The 24,404-nt window shown below is 47.2% G+C and overlaps 1 protein-coding gene and 1 non-coding gene across 2 annotated transcripts; both read left to right on the forward strand.

The window, feature by feature from the left end:
- Nucleotides 1–13,614: 13,614 nt before the first annotated feature.
- LOC135811762 (cytochrome P450 4F2-like) lies at nucleotides 13,615–16,593 on the forward strand. Its single transcript, XM_065325008.1, has one exon. The coding sequence runs from the start codon at nucleotides 14,055–14,057 to the stop codon at nucleotides 16,086–16,088; it is 2,034 nt and encodes a 677-aa protein (XP_065181080.1). The 5' UTR covers nucleotides 13,615–14,054; the 3' UTR covers nucleotides 16,089–16,593.
- Nucleotides 16,594–24,085: 7,492 nt separating this feature from the next.
- Nucleotides 24,086–24,158, forward strand: Trnav-cac (transfer RNA valine (anticodon CAC)). Its single transcript has one exon. It is a non-coding gene; the product is annotated as a tRNA-Val (tRNA).
- Nucleotides 24,159–24,404: the final 246 nt, after the last annotated feature.

A 24,404-nucleotide genomic window follows, 5' to 3' on the forward strand; every position in this document is an offset into this window, starting at 1 on the left:
CTGTACGTACATGTACATGTATAGAAGCCTTGCTTGGTAGTTAACATGTTTTTCGATTTTGACAGCATGTTACAAGGCGAGGACGCGTAGTGCTCCTGACTACAACCATAAACCGGTTGGCAGAGTCCCGGTCTTGCGACCATTTGAACCGTATTGGGAAAACCCAGGTTCGGACCCTCGTTACTCTACGGGTTGGTAGGATTTTTATAATTTTCGTTTTTTTGTGTTGTAGAAGTCGTCGTGTTGCCGCCGTAGTAACCGGTTTATGGTTGTAGTCAGGAGCACTACGCGTCCTCGCCTTGTAACATGCTGTCAAAATCGAAAAACATGTACATGTATGTAGATCTATAACGATTAGTATGAACCTACTGGTACTGTACATCGTATGTGTGGGGCCGGTTAGGTGGATAAGGCTCGAAAAATTGGCAAATTCTGCTCGAAAAGCAGTGAAATTGGTATACATGTACACCATACAACCTGTATGGCAGGCACTTACTTGAGGTCTGCTCCATTTCTTTATCCACATACCAAACATGCATGAAACTTACCAGAAAAGTACCAAATTCTGCCAATTTTTCTGCCGGTATTATCCGCCAAGGGCTAGCGTGGGCACGGTTCCCGATGATCTACGACTGAATGCGAGCATGGTTTTCATGGAGGGCAGTTCAGAGCCAAATTGTTACCTTCTCGAGCGCTTGTTGATAAGTTGGGACGAAGTTGTTGCATGCATGCCTTGATGCATGTACCATGTGTACTTCGTGTACATTTGTGTGAGTGTGATACATGAAATTAGTTTAAAAAAATGTACTTGTACGTTTCGATGACTGGTATAATCAGGCATGGCAGTGGGCTGGCACAAGCAAAACTTACTTCCTATTTTAACAGCAGCTGGTTGTGTTTCTCAACACAATTGTATAGCCGATGATACGCTAATGTGATACTGTAATTTCACAAATTTTCGGTGTACTTTTTTATTTTCGGTACCTTCGGTGCATCTGTTTCATACCTAAAATTTCAATACACCGAACAAACACTAACACACATAATCCTATAGGGAACTGCTTCTCTGTACCTCAATTTTCTGTTCACCTAACCTGGCCTTTTGCCCTCATACCGAAAATATTGAGCACCGAAAATTTCTGAAATTTGAGTAACTATGAATTTTATAGATCTACATGTATACGTACTGCAGTTGCTGGTTGACAGACCTATTATTATTGTCTCTAGCACAACCCCGTGACGTTGAGAAGAGGGAGGCGACAGCTCAGGACCCTGGGACTGGGAGGTTTCTAGTGCATGCATACCAGAACACTTCGAGTGTCACAGAAACCATCGACTCTCGGCCCTCAACTCGCTGAAAGTTGAAACATTTCAGTCGCAAGTATGTGTGTATGGTTGCTGCGGATCACGCATTTACGCGTTCTGCCTAGATTATTCATTGCGTCAGACACGGTAGTAATGTTGCTGATAGAAACATCGAAACCAGGAAAGGCTAGAGAGTAGAGACAGTGAAACATGTCTTAGGCAACCGCTCTAGTCAAGGAACCTTGCAAACATCGGTAACTATGCAGTAGGGTAGTAGTCAGTAGTAGTAGAGGTAGAAGTTAGTAAGAAGTAGAGTTCATTATCAATTTTGACTACAGGAGAGTCCCGACGGGCATGACTTTATTACAGGGAACCCTAGGTAAAGCTTAGTACGGTGAGATAATGTAGACGTCCACATGTACTAGCAGATTGCAATTGACGACAGTTGGGAGCAAGAGCATTCCACCGATCTGCTCCAGGAAAAATGTAGTCTCTGTGTACCAGCGGGTGTTCTGATCTCGGGGAATTTCACTGGAAACAACAGCCAATCGTCCAGATCCTATAGCGCTGGCAGCTGAAATCCGATCCCTGGAGCGGTGCGCAAAGACCCAGGTATTGCAATGCTACGAATTACGTCAAAATAGAGGATAAAAGACCCCACTAGAATCGCTGAGAATCGGTGCTGCACTTCAGCACGAAACTCAGGGGTCGGATTTCCGTTGCCACCGCTGTCACCTAGCCTGTGATTGTGGCGATCCTCTTGGTCGTATAGTCTCCATGCCAGAGAGGCCGGCGCCGGCCTGACAAGTTTTATTCATTAATTTAGTTTGAAGGAAGGTGCAAATGGGAAAAGTATGAAGAAAATTGACTGACCACCGGGGCACCAGGACTCGAACCAGGGACCCCCGCTTACGTAAGTATTAGTTATGGCCAGCGATTGTCTACCACTTGCACTGCACTAAGCAATGGTGTAGTGTTACTCTGCACAGTCTGCTACACACGCTGAACTTTGAACACATGTATATGTAGGCTGGTACAATGACGTAATCTGGTGATGCTATTAATATAATCTATGGGAGTGTTGCATAAGGCTCAAGCCCAACCCGGGTGAATGCGAGAGAGGGAGAGGGAGAGGGGGGGGGGGGGATCGAGAGAGAGAGAGGAGAGAGAGAGAGAGAGAGAGAGAGAGAGAGAGAGAGAGGAGAGAGAGAGAGAGAGAGAGAGAGAGAGAGAGAGAGAGAGAGAGGAGAGAGAGAGAGAGAGAGAGAGAGAGAGAGAGAGAGAGAGAGAGAGAGAGAGAGAGAGAGAGAGAGAGAGAGAGAGAGAAGAGAGAGAGAGAGAGAGAGAGAGAGAGAGAGATAGGGAGAGAGAGAGCAGGCTACGCTGATGAGCGACAGATAGTATGTGCGTTATGCATGGTCTCACCGAATCTGTTGCAACAAAACCAGTGTAGTGCTCTTCAGTGTCATCACCCGCTACTGAAACATTGCACAGCGTTGATCCGAGAGTTTCCTTGAGGCGGTAGACAGCACCATTGAAGTGCTCTATTTTCACGACAGTTGGCGTTATCCATGACTGATTGTATCTTGTACGTGTAACCAGTGTAGTCCACAGTTTGATATTCTCCATCTCTAGTCCTGTGAACCAGTGATCCGTGCCCTGCCTCTCTAGCAACTAATTCATTTCCAGTCTTCCTTTCCTCATGCAATCTCTTTCTCTCTCTCTCCTTTCCTCATGCAATGTCTTTCTCTCTCTCTCTCTCCCTCTCTCTCTCTCCCTCTCTCTCTCTCTCCCGCTCTCCCTCTCCCGCTCCCTCTCCTGCTCTCCCTCTCCCGCTCTCCCTCTCCCGCTCTCTCTCTCTCTCTCTCTCTCTCTCTCTCTCTCTCTCTCTCTCTCTCTCTCTCTCTCTCTCTCTCTCTTTCTCTCTCTCTCTCTCTCTCTCTCTCTCTCTCTCTCTCTCTCTCTCTCTCTCTCTCTTCTTTCTCTCAATCTCGAAGTAGGCTACACACAATCACATAACGTTACACACACACACACACACACACACACACACACACACACACACACACACACACACACACACACACACACACACACACACACACACACACACACACACACACACACACACACACACACACACACACACACACACACACACACACACACACACACACACACACACACACTGCAATGTGCATGAACAGTGGCTATTGACTGGCCAAAGTTATGGCTGAAGTCCCCAAACAGCACATTTTAGTATTTTACCCACGACACTGGGAATTACCTTACGAGTATTGAAGGGTAACTGCTCTCCATCATTCTGTTATTAGTGTAATCTCTCCATATCGGGGTTATCGTACAGTATTCTAACCTCCACTGGAATAAGACTGCTACCCGCTAGTATTGGCACTAATCATTGAAGTAATCTGACTCCAACGTCTCCGGTCTGATGGCTAGCTGTCCATTGCTGACGTCATGTCCATGATTCGGCTGGAGCACGGTTTTCATGCCCAAGCCAAGAGCGAACGCAGCACACACTGGACTTTAGGTTACTAGCACAATGTATGGCGGCTCTCTGTGGCCACTGTGTGTCTCTTATTCTTCTGGTGCTCTGGCAAACCATGAAACGTGCTCAGGGAGAAAGAAAGAGACAAACGTTACTAATAGTTGGCTTACAGTGGAAAGAATTCAAGGGTTCAGGCAACCCAGACTGAGTGAGAGCGAGTACTGCAGCAGCTATAGGAGCCGTCAAAATATATTTTTTAAATTTATTAGAATGTCACGACATGGAACTGGTTCTTCCAAACTTCGAATGACAGGCTACGCGTACAGCGTACCATTGCGGAACTCCCCTAGCGAACTCAAAAACTCCCACTGCTGCTTATCTCCAACACATTGTTTCTTCTCGTAAACAAAATATTTTAGTTTTCAAGCTACACTGTCACAGTTTGTCCAATCTCCACTGCTATGTAAGCTAGCTGGCGCGATGAACTGAGTTCTGAAACTGGCTAGTGAGTCTGTGTGCCGATAGGGAGGCGTACATGACTGTACAGAGTACTAGTGTAGTGAAGTCCTGTCTCCACATTGCACTGCTGCCGTGTGTGGTGTCACGCTGTGGTTCGACACCCCTAGAGTCTAGACCATGTAACACCAGGGAGTCGTGTAATGGTGTATGACTCCTTGGTAAACACCAAAAAAAGCAGTGCGTCGCTACTGCAGAGTTTCTGTCAGTGACACCAAGGACTAGTAGGTAAATGTAGTACAATGATTTATTTTAGGTGAGGTGAGACAGCATCGCATATCATGCTCTCTCACCCTGTACCAAAAAAATAAAAATTTAATAGTTATTTAGAAAAGTGACATTGTAGTGCTGTTCCAGTGTGAACGCGCGAATCGTGTGCCTAGCCCAGGTGTAAATCCTAAAGGTAGAGTTGCTCACGGAGACGACACCACAGTCTACACTGTTCCTAGGTGAGATGGAATAGCTGTATTGAACTAACTGCATGCTTTTACATTCCGAGATCAACTGCATGGAGCTAGGCGCGAAGGTTAACTGTTGCCTTTTCTAACGCTTTTTGTCCGACGGTGTGCGCAGACCCGGACCCTGATCATTCCTGGAGCTATCACAGTCAGTGTCATCAATCGTGGTTCTATTTCGTGTCTGGATTGGGTGCCAACCGAATCGAATGCATCGACACAAAGTGTGCAAAATGGCGTCAGTTACTTCCTAAAATACATACATCAGCCGATTTGAACGAGCACAGATGTTTAGACATCCGAAGATGCCAACCAGAGATCCTGCATGGACCGTTGGAGAAGTTATTCTGGTCACGTGTCGTCGATATACTTCTCAACACTAGTAGATCGCAAGCACTTTCCTAGCACGAAAAGAGTAAAATTGGGATCGATTTTACTGGTACTATCCCCCTTAGGGTCCATCGGAGGCTTTGGATTTTGCACTTGATACGGGTGGATCGATGTGTGTAGTAATCAACATCGACCTTCCCATGCAAATCGCAAAAGAGAGAGCATTTCTACCATGGCCAAATGTGAACAAAGTGAGCATTTGGGTGGTTTGTGTTGTGTGTGGGGGGGGGGGGGGTGGGTTGGTGGGTGCGTGTGTGTATGTGTGTGGTGTGTGTGTGGGTGGGTATGTGTGTGTGTGGGGGTGCGTGTGTGTTTGTGTGTATGTGTGTTTGTGTGTGTGTGTGTGTTGGGGGGGGGGGGGGGGTGCGTGTGTGTATGTGTATGTGTGCGTGTAGTGTAGTAACAGGAGGAACACAAGGCAGCAGTGGTCGGTACACTCAGATGCAAAGCTCAGACAATAGCAACAAGCTAGTGGATAAACACTGGTTCCAACATCTTCATATTAAGTGTTAGAGTTCCAAGCATGACGATCAATGAGTTTTTCTTAGTACCCGTACTCCCTGGTTGCGATCATTCGGAAACAGTGCCACTGTGTTGTAGTCAAAATATCTGATTGTCACGATTACTGGGCAAAGACTACACACCCTAGGCTCACCATCTGAGTTCTTAGAGGTATTATTCATTTTCTGCTGCCCCGGTTATTTCTTTTATTATTATTACTTTCTTGGCCTTCGCTTTCTTGTTATTGGGCAAGTTGCCCGTTAGAATCTGCGCAGTAAAATAAACAACAACAACAACAACAACAACAACTACAAATACATTGTAAGTGCCTGGTTTGGCTCATTTCCTCCCTTATAACAGCCGTCCTCTCCCCAAACTCCCATCATTATCATTCTGAAGAGTGAAAAAGACAATGGTCGACGTTAAAATGTATCAGCATCAATCATTGCACAGTGCATTGTCGTCTTGCTCTTGTTGTGTGGTCCGCCTATCCTCTGTTGCATTTAGTACAGAGTGAAGTCAGTGTACTGTATCTCTCTCTCTCTCTCTCTCTCTCTCTCTCTCTCTCTCTCTCTCTCTCTCTCTCTCTCTCTCTCTCTCTCTCTCTATATATATATATATATATGATGCTGTCCGCAGATTGAGTATATATATATATATATATATATCTCTCTCTCTCTCTCTCTCTCTCTCTCTCTCTCTCTCTCTCTCTCTCTCTCTCTCTCTCTCTCTCTCTCTCTCTCTCTCTCTCTCTCTCTCTCTCTCTCTCTCTCTCTCTCTCTCTCTCTCTCTCTCTCTCTCTCTCTCTCTCTCTCTCTCTCTCTCTTTTTCTCTCTCTCTTTTTCTCTCTCTCTTTCTATGTCTTTCTTCCTCTTTTCTCTCTTGTTGCTTTGCTTCATACGTGTATGCAGTGCTGTATGTTACGTCGTACACTGTGTGTATGTAATTGAAGTCGATGAAGAGATATAACGTGTTAGATTATGCACTGGAAGTACGGCAAGTTACACGCGTGTGTTCACCTCATTGACCTCGCTCATTTCTCATTTCTTTTGTTCATTTGGCTCATGCGAAGACTAGCCGAGCTTGCTTGGTGATGTCAACGCGAACAAGCTTATAATAATAATAGTAGTACAGCAAGAAGAGGAGGGGAACGTGGCGGGACTCTGAGTTTCACGTGCGTCATGTAGGCCATCATCAGCCAGCAGCTACAAGACTAGAGTTGTGCAGGATATGTATGTGTTATGCTGTAGTGACCAGTTGATGAAGAAGGACTCCCTGTGCGTTTGGGAACTGTCTGCTGCGCGGAACCGATACTATTCATTTCGTAGTGCCCGGGTTATTGCGCGCACGTCTGCGTGCTTCGTTCCAAACTAACTTTACTGCACGATTCGCATTGTGGTCTGGACAGCTTCCAGAAGGTATGGCAACAAATTGCACATACATGTACATGTAGGGCTGCATTGATCTACATGTATCTCTGAGATTATCACGGCACTACATACTCAGTCTAGAGAATGCAGATGACAGGTAGGTCGAAAGTACTCGTCCATCTCCTGTGATACATGCACCGTACTGGTTAAACATGACTTGTATTTTTGGAGCCTGGTTCATGGTGGCAGCACCGCGGAGTCTCTTGTAGAGAAACACGTGAATACAGTGTCGCGTGCGTCGGGAAACGACAGTTGTCTCAAGGGCAGCATGGGCCCTGGTCCTGGGGCTATCCTGGAAAAATATGGCAGATCCTGGGCGACCAGTCGCCAAGGTTTATCGTGATCGAAGTGAAGTGACTACGGCTATTTTGTACGCTCGGCGCCACGCAGCCTCAAGAGACCTCAGACGCAATGGATTTCTCCACAGTATGGAGACCTTGCGCATGGGACCGTTCGTTCTGCTGGAAAGGAGGGGGGGGGGGAGATATCTTTGGTCATTGCTGCGTGAAAGCATACATTGTGTGGTTATTCTATCTCCGTCTTCAGGACAGTAGTGCTCCGTCTCCAGCTCCCGTCTTCGGTTGAGCCTCGCTTCGCCTTGTCCTTACCCAAAGTACATGCCTAATCACATACGTATACAATACATGTACAGTTTTTTTTTTGATCCCACCTTCCAACCCGGCAAATATTTTGATTTTGATAAAAACGATTCAAAGCCTCTCAATGCCTCTCACTGTGCATGTACAGTGCTGGCAACTGAAATCCGACCCCCCCCTGGGCGACGCGGCGCGCCGCCCAGGGGGGGGGGGGTCGGATTTCAGTTGCCAGCACTGTACATGTAGTAGATTGACGTCATGCAAGAGGAGAAGGTCGAAAGTACGGCAGACAAAAATAGTGAATAGACTCATCACTACCTGGACTACCTGGAGACGGTGCTATAATTATCTCTGATGAGCGTGGCGAATATATACCTCGCGCAATGGCGCTCTCCTCCGATACACAAAAGCGAAACTTGGCAAGCGGAGCATTGGAGACGGTAACCTTTCGACATTCTCGTGCGAGACTTCGCCCCACCCGGTTGGTGACCAGGTGGTCTGTTGTATTTCTCCGAATTCTCTGCTTGCTCTCGAGTCTACTTACTAGTTACTTACGTGTATGTGCATTGTAGTCAGGCATCTTACATTTACTATACTACTTGCAAGGCCCACAGGTGGCACAGATACAAACACATAATTATTATGGTGTAGATCTTAATCTGCATGACGTACTAGTACATTGTGCATGTCCACTCGCTGGCCTGTGGTCAGATTCACGTACGCCTCGGCAGATTCTACTCGAAAAACAGTGAAACTGGCGGAGCCCGGCATACGGATACACAGCTTATGGCGGTCAATTCCCGGGATTCTGCTCCTCTTCTGTATCCGCAATATACATGTACTGTTATTTACTAATAAGTAATACCGGTAGTACATGCCATACCATACGTGAATGGAGCATACCAGATACATATCAAATTCTGCCGGTTTTCTGTCCTCACCATGACACCTACCCATGCACCAAGGCAAGGGCTACAGACCCGCACAGGTTCACTTAATTTTGTACATGCGGATTCAATAGGCAAGGACTTACTAACGAATTACTAAGTCTTGTTTTTGCAGAACATCATACCGCGTGTACAGCCCCATCTAGCTGTCCCTCTAGCTCTGCGCTTGAGGTGACATCAACTGTCGACGAAAGTGACAGGAGTTGATCGCCATCTTGACACATGCATACGTAACAGAGTGTGCATTCTCACATCGCGGACTACGATAATAGACACGGCTGGTAAAGTGACTGAACTACAACAAAGAGCACTAAACAAGTGCCTTCTCTAAGTTATGATTAGGTACTAGTAGTGCTGGCAACTGAAATCCGACCCCTGAGCGGTGCGCTCACATCGCAAAGACCCAGCACGGGATTGTAAAACTACGAAATAGAGACCGCTAGAATGTCGGGTCACGGGTCGGATTTCAGTTGTAGCTGTATGTAGATTAGGAGTGTCTTGCTTATACTCGTGTAAGCTCTTGGGATTATTACTAGTATTAGTATTAGCAGCCAGTGAGCTCATGATGATGATGATGAGGCAAAGAGGAGGTCGTACTTCAAAGGATAACGTAACAATTGCTGCACTTGTAGACATTACTTTACACACAAGCGCAACAACAACGACATGCAGGAAATGAGCTAAAAATGGAGTGAAATGAACACAAGCGCAAACAACCTCAACAGCTAAACGCATGGTGCATGGCTGGCTAGCGTTCAAGTGCAGCCTCCACGGCAACCAGTGACGCCGGTGAGGAAACATCGTGAGACAGTCTGAGGGAACGCGAACCGCGAAGTCATAGTCATTACGCTTGATCTAAGCAGAGTGAAGCTAAGGCGGCAGCGAACCTAGGCCATTACAACACTGTATGGCTCCTAGGTCTTTTCTGACAACAGGGAAGCTATCCTCCTGTATAGAGCTGCGCAGTGATGACCCATTCCACCAGTGGTTGTAAAAAACGTTCTCAACCATCATTTACCATAACCTGGCTGACTGGCGTACTTGACTAACTACAAGGTACTAATATTTATATTGTAGCAAGAGAACATAACTGGTTGCATGTACATTATACATGTATAATTGTGCTCTTGATGGTATAAAAACTTCTTGAGTTTGCTGGGACGGTGTGCAGCTAGACCATGATTGTGTACTTTGACCGAATCTCTCGCACGATCATCCGTAAGATGCTTGGCGTCAGCTTTGATCAACACGAGATCACCCCGAGGAATTCATTTTTATGCTGAGGTAGTCGGCATCCAATGTCAGACAATGCATGTCAGATTTACATATACATGTAGCTGGAAGTAATTATGCCGGTCCTCAAATAACACGCTGTCAAGGCGAAAGGTGCTATAAAGGCCAAGGGTTCATCAGGGGTATGTTGAGCTGACGATGGATGCGTCTATGTCGGTAGCCACTGTTGATATGACTTGTACTCTTGCTCAGAACACGGAAAACTGGCCATCTCTCGGTCATCCACGCCACCGCAAGTTGGAAAAAAAGTTCAGTGACGTGAGTTAGTTCATTTGGCACGCATGTGGATTATCGGATAATCCCGATTAGATCCCATCGCGACGTTACCGCGACAAATGGGCAGCACATGTACATTGTACACGTACATGTACGTGTGTGATCAAGATAGGTCTGTCGGGGCGGCAGCTTCTTGTGCTCCGTCTCCAGGATGGTTCTGGTCAGGGCGTACTCCCTTGTTCTGGTAGTTCGTGCAACTCCCCTTGATAATTTCCAGTCAAGAAGGCAGGCTTAAACTAGTGTCTGAAAATATCGGGCGAAGATAACCGTTTACTAGCTGAGGACGAGGCGGGTATCGCACGGCTCCTGGGTACAAGAACGCCGGTTTCTATTACACGCCAGATTGAGATGGAGGAAACTACATTGCTACATCATCAACACGGCACACACTGTTGCACCGTAGACTGCAGAAGACCTGCGAGGCATGATCATGCATCACCATAATTGCGTGGGCCCCTACCATCAATGATTGTTCCTGCTTCTTTTTCCTTTTCCCTTCCTCACTCACACATATGTATACAATCATGTAGGTAGGGTTGTGTTTGACGTAAACAAATAAAAATTAATAATAAAATAAATGAAAAGAAACGAAACGGCACCTGCATGCACAGCATAATGACACTGTTCAGCAACGCGAACTGCCAACAAACCTTGTTTATGTACAGTAGAACCTGGTCTAAGCGACCACCCCACGGTGCAAGCAAAAGCGGTCGTTAAAGCCAGGTGGTCTTTAGAACCAGGTCCCACAGTTTCTGTGTAGAACTGTACATGCATGGAAAACGGTCGCTAAGAGCAGGTGGTCGCTAAACCCAGAGGTCGCTTACACCAGGTTTTACTGTACATAATGCGTGTAGCCTTGTAGGGTGTAGATGCATGTTTGAATTCGAATCATGACTACACGGTATCAGTGTTAGTAACCGTGCCGGAAAAAAAGAGCTAGGTAAGCAAGCCCCTGTCAGGGTTCCCAGTAAAAAGGCAACGCCTGTTGGGACTCCCCTAGTAAAATAATAAAATCTACTACTACTACTACTACTACTACTGTCAGCTCCAATGCCTGATCTCCAGATCTCAGTGCCCTTCGCACTTCCTGAGAACCACTGGCCGGTGTGTGCAGAGGAAGATAGGTCGCTGGTCTTCCTTCCATCTTCGCTGCTTCTATTTGTACTATTGCCAGTATTGGCGCAAAAGACAGTACATCATTCACTGAATATCTAAAGTATGCGAATCCCAGGTGTTCAGCACAGCTGCTCTCGGGGTCGACTCCCGGGGAAGGGTTGAAATATCCGGTAAACGCGTATCCGATCCTCGTGGGGGCCGCCATTGTCCGGACTGGCCGATGCAAATTGTGCTCTTCAATCGTGGAAACACCACCTAGTACCTGTACCACGTGGTGCGCTGACTTCATGAATATGGAGATACATGTGTCTACGAATGCGTTGATCGCCGAGTTGCAGAGAGTGCTCAATGTGATTAATGTCATTATGTCAAAGACAGACACACCAGACTCAGCAGAGGACGTTCACGTTTTTCTCGTAACTCCGAGCTTCATGCCGCAAACCTGATCGTCGCGGAATTTCAGAAGGGCTGACAATGATTGTTCTTCTTTGGAATTGAAGTAGAGGACCGTTGAACATATCGGAAAGGCGCTTCTTTTAGAATAACATCGCGGCGTCGTAAGATGTTATTCGCTTACTGTTCCCATTCGCTTCCGTGTGCGACACCGCCAGTCTGCGAAATTAAATAAAAAACGTACCTACCTACCTGATAGCAAAGCAAGATTGGAATAAAAGCTCGCAGAACATCTCCCAACAACCGGCTACGCACACTGATTCCACGAAACAAAGAGTATACGCGCAAAGCTGACATCCCATGGCGAGCTGTGGACAAAGCAGATCAACAACATTCTCCCGGAGCGGATCAACGTCAATAGGACGACGAGGTCGACTGTGCGGCACAGATTGCAGGGTGAGGCTGCTGCACTTTCTCTGAACTTTGTGTTCTGACCAGGGAGCAGTAACATACCGATCTATGGCATTTTACTAGTTCGAAGTACTCCCTGGCTCCGACACTGTCCGAGAATCGAGGAGAAATTCATGACACCAACTCAAACACTTCGGGCAGTACACTTTTGTAGTGCGGACTCCGGTGAGCATTCCCAAGCGGAGTTTCAACTACTACTGGCTATGCATACTCCATGGAGAGTGCTGCTGCTCATACATGTACATGTAGCTCACGTAGAAGTCGACAATGGCATACAATACACGTCCAGATGGTTCAAGTAGGTGCAATTCTGTCCACAAAACGCACACACACACACACACACACACACACACACACACACACACACACACACACACACACACACGCACACACACATACACACAACAACAAAAAGCAGTGGAACGTTGCTGTTATATCCCATACACAGAAGCAATTTAACCCGTAACCCGTGTACCATTCGTATGGCATTGTGAAGCACTAGTACTCTCGACCTCATTCTTCCTTGCCGAAGTAGATGACCGTACCGCAGTTGTCAGCGACCCGTGACACAACTCCCAGAGGTCCCTCAAACTGCACCCCCAGTGCCTTAGAAACAGGGAACATCCGCGAATGTTCCACTCCCTGGAATCCTGGTAGCCTCGTCGGGAAACTACATGCAATATTCATTGATTGCACAACAAGTATTGTTCCCGTCGTATAAAAGTATACATTTGTGAGGTGACTGAAGCCTCTGTTCGATAACATTGTAGGTATTTTGTGATCAAGGACATCGGGATGAGGTGTAAAGGCCTCCTGCCTTTGTCTAAACCCAATGTTGTCCCCTCTCGGTCGAGGCCCCGTCCAGCACAAACATGTTGTTCACACGAATTCTGGGCATATCGCCATGCTGTGGTCGTCCCATGAAACCGCGCAGTGCCGAAAGGTCGCCCAGGCGAAGCCACGCAGCGAAGTCGGTACATCATGCCTGTGCTGTTCCACGAACACCTGGTCTCAGCGATCTGATCGCGTACTCCGATACACCCAACAACTACTGGTCCGTCCTTTCGGGCATTTTATCCACGGCAATCCGTCCTCCACTGATTAACCGTTCGCGAACCCCGAACCGTAAAAGCAAATACGCATACAATCAGTGTTCGATACTGGCGTAGTAGCGAAGCAATGCAAGAAAAGATGTCACCCAATCATGTAGCACGTGCCGCAGCGGGCCTGCTGCATAGCTGCAGCAGCTCCGAGTTCAAAAGTACGCGCTGGGCCAGCCTGACCGTATTGAAGGCTCAGCAAAGTGCGCCTTGCTTGAATCAGCCACACGACAAACCCTGTCCTAGAACAAATGAAAACGATACAATGAAGACCTAGATCGTGGGCAACAAAACAGCTTGAATCAGAGAGGTAGGCTCATTTCTTACGAGGCTGACGGAGAGAACGTTTGTGCCCTATTTTTGCCGCCGTCTGTTTCTTTTTGTCTCGCAGTACAGCTTGCTCGCGCTGCGAGAAAGCACAGGCAAATCGTGTACATCATTGCCGTACGTGCAGTCTGTGCTATGCGTTGTGCCTTTCAGTGTAAGTTTCACATCAGCTTGCCCAGTCAGTCCTCAACGCGCTAGCTCATCGGTGTGTGTGGAGTGGTGCCCTCGCACACACACACCAGCATCCAGCAGTACCTCGTGCTGTCAGCGGCGTGCAGGGACAGTCCCTAGGGGCCACCACTCGCGCAGCTAGCCAAGCAGCGCACGGAAAAGCATTGGGCAGCTCGTGCATTATTACAGGGGACAGCTCCTCACAGTAAAGTCGCATCCGCCCGCTCATCAAGCGAGCGCTCCGCAAATAAAGTGCAGATGGACTCGTCGCAATCGTCCACGACAACTTTCTATAGCTCAATTCCTGGTGAAAGCTTCGCAAACTCCAATGGCGGTGTTAGCGGCTGGCTGCGCTTTCTTGTGGCTCTCCTGCCCCAAGCCCAATCGCCAATGGTGCTGCAGGGGTGCGGCACAATTGCTGTTACGCTGGTGTCGTTGCTACTGCCATTGATGTTTCTCCTCACTTCATTCAACCAGTTCTCTTCGGCGGCGCTCAGCAGCCTGGTAGTGGTCCTCGTCTCCTTCTCTCTCCGTGAGCAAATGGCTAAGGTTGTTTCTCTGCTAAAACGCGTCTCCTTACTGAGGCGCGTGCCGACGGTTGAGGGCAGTTGGCTGAGCGGGCACGCCAAGCTGCTCAATCCAGACATCTCCCTACCGAACTGGCGCCGCTGGGTGGCGCAGCATCCCCGAATTCTCCGATTGCATCGCCTGCCGCTGGACGATTTCATTGTCGTGCATCATCCGGATAGCGTCAACAAGGTGCTGCGCTCCAGCGTCCATCCGCGTGAGCAGTACATCTACAGCTTCCTGCAGCCCTGGCTAGGCTCCAGTCTGGTGACGAACTGTGCGCCGGACTGCGCTGCGCGTCGGAAGCTTCTCGCTCCGGCGCTGAGCGCACGCCATTCGGCGCGGCGCGGCGCAATCTATCGGGCCAGCATCGCCGAGTTGGACACGGTGTGGGACGCTCGACTGTCGGCAGCGGCAGACGGAGAGCGACCGTGTGCAGTGGTGGATGTTCAGGAGGCCATGTGCCTGCTGAGCCTTGACGTCATACTGCGGTGTGCGTACAGTTATTCATCACACTGTCAGAGAGCTGCTATGCCTGATGACTCGCGTATGGAACAGCCTGCTGAGGACGTTGTTGCGTATGCCAGAGCAGTGCCCAAGCTGTTGAGCATGATCGTAGACCGACTCCTGGCCATCACCCATCATATTGACGCCGTCTACTGGAGGACGACGGCGGGCAAGCTGTATACGCAGCTTGTTCGAACAGCGCACTCGTTCACACACAATCAGATTGCCAAGCGACAACGGCAGCAAGAGGAGTCGGACACCGAGAGCGAGGACAGCGACGACCAAGTTGCCGCCATTGCCAGGACCCAGAGCGGCGAGGACTTTCTCAGCATACTGCAGAAGGCGCACAGCAGCAACAACAGTGAGTCGGCAACGGCCACACAACACAGCAGCAGCAGCAGCAATCCACTGCAGCAGCACCTGGTCAGCCGGGTGCCTGGACTGGCCTCGCTCTCAGCGGAAGCCTTGCACGCACTGGAGTCGGACCTGGAAACGCTGGTGTTCGCTGGCCACGATACCACGGCAACGGCTATGTCCTGGGTTCTCCACTACCTCGCCGTACATCCCGACGCTCAGCAGAAATGCTACAAGGAGATTTCGCACGCCAACGCCTGCTCCGGTGGTTGCGAATCGGACAGCGCAGGTACGCACACCACCACCGCCAGCTCGGACAGTGACAACAGCTCTGCGTCTGTATCCTCATCGGCGTCGAGTGCCTCGGCTAGACCGTCTCGGCAGCAGCAGCAGCTGCCGTACCTGCTGGCGTGCGTCAAGGAGGCCATGCGTCTCGCCAGCGTAGTGCCGTTCATTCACCGGCGCCTTGGCGAGGACATGGTCATCGACGGCTACACGCTGCCGCGCGACACTCGCATCATGGTCTCACTGTGGGGACTCCACCACAACCCGGCCGTCTGGGCTCGGCCCGAGGAGTTCCTGCCCGAGCGTTTCCTGACGGCGTCGGATCCACGCGCTCGCGATCTCACGCTCACGCCGAACGCCACGCGCGACGCCTTCCTGCCCTTCTCCGTCGGCAGCCGCAGCTGCCTGGGTCAGCGCATGGCCATGGAGGAGGTCGTGTCGCTATTGTCACTCTTGATTGCCCGCTACGAGTTCAGCAGCCAGGCAGATATCACTGGCCCGGAGCCACAGCCGTACCCGACGATCGTGATGCACTCGAAGAACGGCATCCGCCTGCTTGTAACGAAACGCGACGCCTAACCCGACAGTCGAGGAACACACTTACTCGTACAGTAGAGCAAGACAGCACTATATTCAGAACTTCAGGACTCTAATCTCCGTACTCTTTATGTGCGTTGTTGTTGTTTTTTTAGGTAAACCGAACTAATGGTGTGAGCAGGGCAGAGACGCGTACACTCGTAGATCTCTTGATGGTGTGCCAATAGCCTACCCCATTCGTCTTGATCTCGTCAAGCACAAACCCCAATTATATTCCAGAGTATTTATTCTATACTTCTAACAGGGAGAGCAATACAATTATGACTCCTCCAGCTGCAGCCCCACTTCACTCATTTTTTAAATGTTTGACTTCCGGTGTTGCAGCAGAGCGAATGCAGCTGTACTTCTTTTCTTTAAAACTGCCTGCCATTGTGAACCCTTTGAGAATTTATACAGCTTTAGTGCGCTGTGAATCATGTTGTTTGTGTGCAACTGTGCCCTATGCCTCTTAAGGCGACGGATGAGGACAGTCATACAACATGAATCATTTGCGTTTGGCGTGTTATGCAAGGAGAGATGCGACATGCATCTGTGTTGATAGTGTGTTGGTTTGAAACCAACCGCGTGACTGGCAACAGCTTTTTTTTGATGGAAGATCTAATTCTTAGGTGATGTCACTCACATGATGTATGTGCCAGTGCAGTAAGCATGGTAAGCCAGGTTGCAGTGTTCAACGGTTCCAAACCTCAGTAGACTGTGTGCAGTGCAGGAGCGTCGCACACGGTACGGTCACTACGGTATTGACCGTACCACTATTTGCCCCAAGTACCCTGCGGATCAATAAAATGCACCGATTTGGGCTCTAAATTCCCAAAATGTTCGGCTCAGCCCATGATCCCTTCCCCACGAGTAAAATTGTACTTCTGATGGCTGACCGTACCACACTAAAATACCTTTCAACTCCCCTGCAGTACGTGATACATAGCAGTTTGTGAAGCTATTATTAAAGTCAAGAGTGCCCTTTTCAACATGATGTACAGTGCTGCTCAATGAAATCCGATCCAGCGGCCAGTCCATGACGCCGGGTGCTATGCTATGTAGCCCTAGACCTGCGAACACTGTACTGGTGTGTGCACTGGTGCAGGCGCAAACTCGACTCATGATGATAGGATCGGATTTCATCATCGGGCAGCACTGTGTTTCCCTTTCTTCACTTCTCACGCGGCTCTGCAAGGTCTCACTCAGGCAGTGGGAGCATGTTCCTGCTGCTGCCAACTGAGACTCGACTCCTGCTTGCATGGTCCTCGGTCCGCCGAAGGAATGATCAATCCCAGTAGCCTGAGTAGGTATACAATGTCATGACTGTACATGTACTGTGAAGTTTCAATGTTTCAAGGACAAAGATCAACCGAGAGAGAATGGGTATAATTTGTGACAAAATTACACCCTCTCTCCCTGGGTCGATGCTTGTCCTTGAAACAAAGAGTACGAGCGGCTCATACTAATAATAGGAAATGTAGAGCAGTAACATCAGAGGCCAAGAGTACTTTGACGTTCAGACGCACACACAGGCACCGTTACTCGGCGTTAGGTATCTCGGGATTTTCTAATTAATAAAATTATGGAGCAGAACTGCACTGCAATCTACAGTTATACCACTGAGGAGTAAGAGATTGAAAGACTTTTCCTGTAAGAAAGTGTCAATCCTCAGGCTTCAGACACTTCTGTTCAGTCCATTCTTGATTCATTGGGGCGGTCTAGACATTGAGGCGAGGCCCGTGGCAGCAACAAAACAGGTCATGAAATGTTCCAAGCACTTGTGACTCATCCGAAGTGAGCGCATTACACCACTCACTAGCTGCCCATTGACTTCAGAGGACGACAAGGGAAACGATAGAGTTCGTTCTTGCCCGACCGTGGTAGGGCGGATTTGGCATGCCATCTTGGATGTCAAAAACCTGTGTCCTGTGGCTACTCCGTCTCTGACAGGAGTTCAAGGTACGCTGCGTGTGAAGCATTCTTGGTAGCACCATTTTGGCAGCAAGGTGTCAACGTAACTCATCTTAAGGCATGGGTGAAGCACCCGACTGTCATACGACCTGACCCTTCCTAGGAATTTCGCACACACAGCATTGGTGAGCACACGTATACTAATCTGACTGGAGTTTATGCTCCAAACCTACCGATCGCGCACAGTGCTACATAATGATTCAAAAATGTAGACTGTGTGTGACATGTGAGATGACATCGTGATAATCTGGGCCATGGGCACGGAGGAGACGCGTAGATAGCTACCTGTCAGGATTTAGAACATTCTTGACAGAGTGCACGGACCTGACAGCCTAGGACCTGTGCAGTGTGCACCGAGCTAGCCTATTTGGCCCCTATACTATAGAGTTGGCGCAGCTTCGACCGGAAACGTGACAAACGATTTATCGGTCTTGTCCTGCAATTACATGTAGTGGAATGACTACAGTGATCATCTCAAGATAGGCCTTGTCCAAAATCCCCCCCCCCCCCCCCCTCGCCGGATAACTGAACTACTAGTAGTACTACATGAACTGTAGTTTGCACAATGACCACGTAACGCACAACTGGATCTGTCAGCAAACTGCGAAGCCCATGAACATACTGCGTTCTACATTGACTCTCCACCACCTCGAAGGAAGACCGGTCCGGCACTAGACGTTTTCTGAGTTTCTTCTCAGATAGGGGCTATACACGACTGTATCACCCCTGATCAAACGTTCGCAAGTAGTTTTCGCACGGAAGAACTAATTACTCACTGGGCTGAGGCTGTCCAGGAGTTAAAAATGTCACACATGTACAGCTAACATTTTTTATTTTCTCTTGGGTAGCCCCGAACATTTGGCCTACCCTAGACGCTTCATTCATTCATTCATTCATTCATTCATTCAATCATATTTTCTTCGAAGGATTCTTCAAAAGTAAATAATGATACTTGTCAGGGGAGTTTCAAGAGTTCGTGAGATGAAAGTGTGTATGCATGGTGCGCGTGTATGGGTGTGTGTGCCCCCCCCCCCCCCCCCCCCTCCCCCACACACGTCCCACTCACTACCTTGCATCGCTAAGCCCCGGGATCTGTAACGTTACTCGTTTAGTTTTGCTTGTTCCTCTAGCCCCCCCCTACACCACACACACAAACACACACACACACACACACACACACACACACACACACACACACACACACACACACACCAATTCCCCCCGGCGCCATGTACAACTTATTATGTGAGCATTCTTGCTCGTTTGTTCTACCAGTACGTGTAGCCGCAACTAATTCAAATAAAGACCAACCAACCAACCAATGGAAGGGATTGAACATGACTGAGGATTACATACATGTACACTTCTACAACAACAGGAGACAGAGGAGACAATTAGGACGCCGGTCATGAACTCATGATTCACCACACACTGATGTCTTGTGGAACGTCACTTGAATACCAATCCAATACATGTGTAGCACACGATCACTACTAGTATCTAGGCATATGCGGATGATGGCGGCAGAAAAAATTGGCAGAACTGGGTACTTTTTCTGGTACGTTTCATGCATGTTTGGTATGTGGATAAAGAAATGGAGCAGAATTCGAGGAATTGCCCGCCATAAGGTTTGTATGGTTCTGCCAATTTCACTGCTTTTCGAGCAGAATCTGCCACCTTTTCGAGCAGAATCCGCCACCTTTTCGAGCAGAATCCGCACAGTCGCACACCCCTTCTAGCGTCCAATAGTACCCGTCAGTGCAGTGGTCCAGTGGGCCTGTGGGTCTGTAGTCACCATTCTTATTACCTTTCGATCCACACTACACCAAAGCAATGTACCGTACTACGGTACTGTTTTACTCGCCAGCTGTTCAGCTTATTCTTATCGCTATCCCGATATACACATACTGTACAGTAAGTGTGAACTGATAATAATAATAATAATATCTTTATTAGGATGACCCAGAGGCTTGTCGCCTATCAAGGGGTTCACCGCTTTGAAGGATGTACATGTACACGCTAAGGCCGAGTAAAAAAAATTACTAGATGATCGTCCTTTTTTTTGGAAAAATCGGGGAGGGCGGGAGGATTTTATTTTTATTTTTTTACTTTTTACCCTCTCATGCACACAGTGTACACAACAACATCAAGGTTTTTTTTCTCTTTTTTTCTTTTTTTTTCTTTTTTTCTTTTTCTTTCTTCAGCAGATCGATACTGACGTTGTGATATACTAGTAGTATGTGGTCCATATAGTAAAACTCACGATTTAAAAAATAAAATATTTCTTGGGGCGCTGACAAAAACTGGGGCGGACGGGGACGATCATCTAGCTTTTTTTTTACTTGGCCTAAAGTGAAAGTAGTGAAAAGTTGTGCAGCGTGAATGCATTGGGGAGCACACGGGGGGGCGGGGGGGGGGGGTTATTTAGAAAAGCGATCCTGTCAGCTTTTCTATTATTGTGTTCACATGGCAAGAAAAACGACACCGCTATGCTACGTAACTTTCTACGTAAGGTGCTCGGTATTTCACTTAGGCTACATAAGTCTCTACGTAAGGTGCTCGGTATTAGATCTACCAGCGGGTGGTAGCCGCGTGCTGTGCACGTGCACGGCAGACATTGTGTTGCAGTGCAGTCCGTGTTCGGATGTACATGCGCAAGGAACTTCTGTCTTTGGAACTGCTTCTTGTATGAGCTGTTTCGGATATTTCGACTCCTGGCCTGGCTTATTTCGTTTCGGTGCTGCTGAGACCTCCTTTCGCGGAATATTACTGACAGGTGAGTTGACCAGTTCCCTTTGATTCATTTGCTTGTGTTCACTCTTTCATTTACGAAAAGTGTGCTGATTTTGGGCGGAATGCAATAAATAATGGAAAAGCTGACAGGATCTCTTTTCTAAATTATTTAGCTTTTCCGCTGCCGAGGCCTCCTTTTACGGAATACTCGATGACAGGTGATCTCTGAGTTGACCGGTTTCCTTCGATTCATTTGCTTATGCTCACCCTTTCATTTACGGAAACGTGTGCTGATTTTATTCGGATTTAGGTCCATTTTTATCTCTTTGCCCTTGTGTACGAAGAACGCGAGTTCACCTTCTTGACGGTAAGGCTTACCGGTATGTTAGATGTGTTGTCGAAATACTCATATTCATTGTACATTGGTACGTTACAAGTAAGGCACTGGTCAGTGGCATACTATCGTTGGCAGTTCCCAATCTGGAGGGAAAGGTTCAAGGACCCATTGACCGAATTTGCAAAATAAATTCGCATATCAGGGAAAATCTCCATTGTGGATAGGTTCAGTAAACTTGTTTGCTTCATACGAAACAAGCCAATGGGTGCAGTCTCGTCTCGTGAAGATCTCGTACTTGTATGATTGGATTTGTTTACTCGAGTCTGGGCTGTTTGATTTATTATTTGTGAGTACCGCCGAGATTGCACTGCCCCAAATAAAGTTTCGTGCCGCCAAAGCAAGAATTACGATCTGCAATCTGTTTGTAGTACATGTACCTGCAAGAATGTGCTGCACATGTATCGTACTTTCTCTGTTGCTGTTTCAGTTGCAGTCATGTTTCTAAAGAAAGGTTCAGTAGAGAGGTTCTGCAAAACGAAAATTCGAACGAAGTTTCGCGACAGTCCTTGCGAAAGTGTGGACGAATTTTGCGTTCTGCACATTTTCGTAGTTTGCGCGGGCCAAGTGCACGTACGCCATGACCCGATCTCACGAATTTTCCTACGACACTTAATTTCGCGTTCCCTGCAAGTTTCGTGTCCAAAATTGCGAAAGTTCGTGCGAAGTTTCGCACTTCATGAAGTAGAACGAAAGTTTGTACGCATTTTCGTTTTGCAGAACCTCTCTACGACTCATTTGTTTCATACGAGACGAGTCAATGAGTTGGTGTGGCTTAGAATCTTTCGCTGTAGAAGAAATCTATTCGTATGTCTATTGGAGAAATAATTGTATTCACTGGTTATAAATAGGTTAAGACAAACTCACAGAGTTAATACCATCGGTCCCTTGGTGTTCGTCCTAAAGAGGTTCGACTGGATATCATTCATACCCACCAAAAGATGTGTAAGATTTTGTCTTGTTTATCTCTCAGTACCTCCAACCATAGCCTTGCCCCTTTTATCCTCAGGATCAGTGTAGTTGTTGGAACGAGGTGTCGGACTCAGCAATGTATTTTGTTTACATTTTAATACATGTTTATTGTTCCTCCTTTGCTGTGTTGTTTTAGAATATCGTGGACTAACAGTTTGAAGTCATTGAACTACTTCCAAAAGTTCTATCGACATCAACAGGATTACGATTTCAGTGCAATATGATGCAGGATGACCTTATCACGAAAACCCATGATTATAAACCATTTTAAACACAGAATCAACAAAAAACATCTGCGACACGCACCTGGTTACATTTCTCAATTAAATCTGATCGAGGGTGGGGAAATCTGAAATATCTGAAAGGCAAGACGATTTTATGACAGTCATGAAATTCTGCTACAGCAACATGCACAGAATGACCTCCGTATAAAAAAAGTATCACCGCGGTCCACCACTACGTACTCACATGTTTCCCCGTAGAAGAACATGCTATGCCATTTTCTGCAAGAAAAGGCTTGCACATCAAGGCGTATAATACGGTATTGATATGATCAAGAGTACATAAACCGTTTATGTACTCTATTATTATTATTATTTTATTTATTTTACTAGGGTGTTTCCCACATACCTATGGTCTTCTTACGGGAGCCCCTAGAAAGGTTAAGCATGAACGAACAAATGGGCGATAATCTGTACAAGAGTCTTGATATGATGTGAAGGCCATCATTTAGTTTAAATTTACACATTGATATAGTATAGGGCATTCCATTGATTGGTGACAGAAAAAACAAAAGAAATTATAGCAATAAAAACTGCTTCATGGCAGTTTTCTAAAAAAAGTTATTGTGTTCTAGTCCATGGACCACGTCTAAAAAGTAAGAAATTAACGAAATGTGATAGCCGAAAATTAAAATTTCACACAAACCTCACAATAATCACACACAGAATGAAAAGCTACATGTAGAAGACCTTTTCCCCTCGTGATCCTCTTTCCTATGCATGCATGACATGCATGTTGCCAATTGTTGGTGCAGTACAAGTTTAGTGTTGAAAGCAGCATTTCAAGTGTTGTGATTATTGTGAGGTTTTGTGTGAAATTTTAATTTTCGGCTATCACATTTCGTTAATTTCTTACTTTTTAGACGTGGTCCATGGACTAGAACACAATAACTTTTTTTAGAAAACTGCCATGAAGCAGTTTTTATTGCTATAATGTACATGGCGTAGGCATACCGGAGAGCGAAGCACTATGTTTGCAAGTGAGTTTGCGAAGCTCATTCTTGAAAACAATAATGGATGGTTCTGCAGTTAGTCTTGGTGGGAGGCAGTTCCATAAGAGGGAGGTTTGGAAGAGAAACAACGATTTTGATGTGGTCTTTGCTTTAGGGAGAATAATTTTGTTAGGGCGTCTCGCACTCTGCGTGATATTGAAATGGAATGAAGCAAGGCAACGTCGATACTTGAAAATAAATTTGTGCATGGTAACCAAGCTTAAAAACTGCCTGCGGTAAAGAAGGGATTCAATGTTAGCTTTTTTATTAAGATCCTGCTTGGGTGTATTAAAGTCGATTTGGACTTTGCGTTTCCTAAGGTAGGATGACACACTGGCATGGCGCACTAATGAATTGGGAGGGGCACGTCAGGCACTGTTCCGTCCTGTGCGTTTGCTGTGGAAGCCATCATCTACATTGTGCTTGTACATAGTCATTGTATGTCGATATGCCTGAAGGGATCCGACCAGTTAACTTAAACATGTGCAAGAATATAACTTGTATCGTTGTATCACCCCCCCCCCCCCCCCTACTCTTGGTACGTGTAGGGCTCCCTGCCCCCCCCCCCCCGGCCCCCCTGGTTCCACTGACTGTCTGTCTGTACAGTTTGTAACAGTCACACTCACACACCGCTTTTGTCGTTCAACCAGCATGTGAGTTTCCGTAGTGTAGTGGTTATCACGTGTGCTTCACACGCACAAGGTCCTCGGGTCGAACCCGAGCGGAAACATTTTTCATTTTTTTCTTTTTTTTCCTTCTCCCCGAAGGTTTGTTTAGAGTACATACAATGTTAAATTTTGGTGAAATTTTGGTGAAATTTTGCAGGCTTCTATAATTATGAGACAGGCTTCTATACAAGACAGGTATTTCTATGTATGTGAACACTAAAACCAGGCTTATGTGTGATTTGATGGGCCCAAAAGTGCGGCTTCTATTCGAGGGCGGCTTCTATTCAAGTGCGGCTTTTATATAAAAC

The sequence above is a fragment of the Sycon ciliatum genome, chromosome 3 (genome assembly GCF_964019385.1).
Source record: "Sycon ciliatum chromosome 3, ocSycCili1.1, whole genome shotgun sequence".
Lineage (NCBI taxonomy): Eukaryota > Metazoa > Porifera > Calcarea > Leucosolenida > Sycettidae > Sycon > Sycon ciliatum.

Coding starts and splice junctions, on each gene's coding strand:
- LOC135811762 (XM_065325008.1), top strand. CDS start 14,055: ATGGACTCGTCGCAATCGTCCACGACAACTTTCTATAGCTCAATTCCT.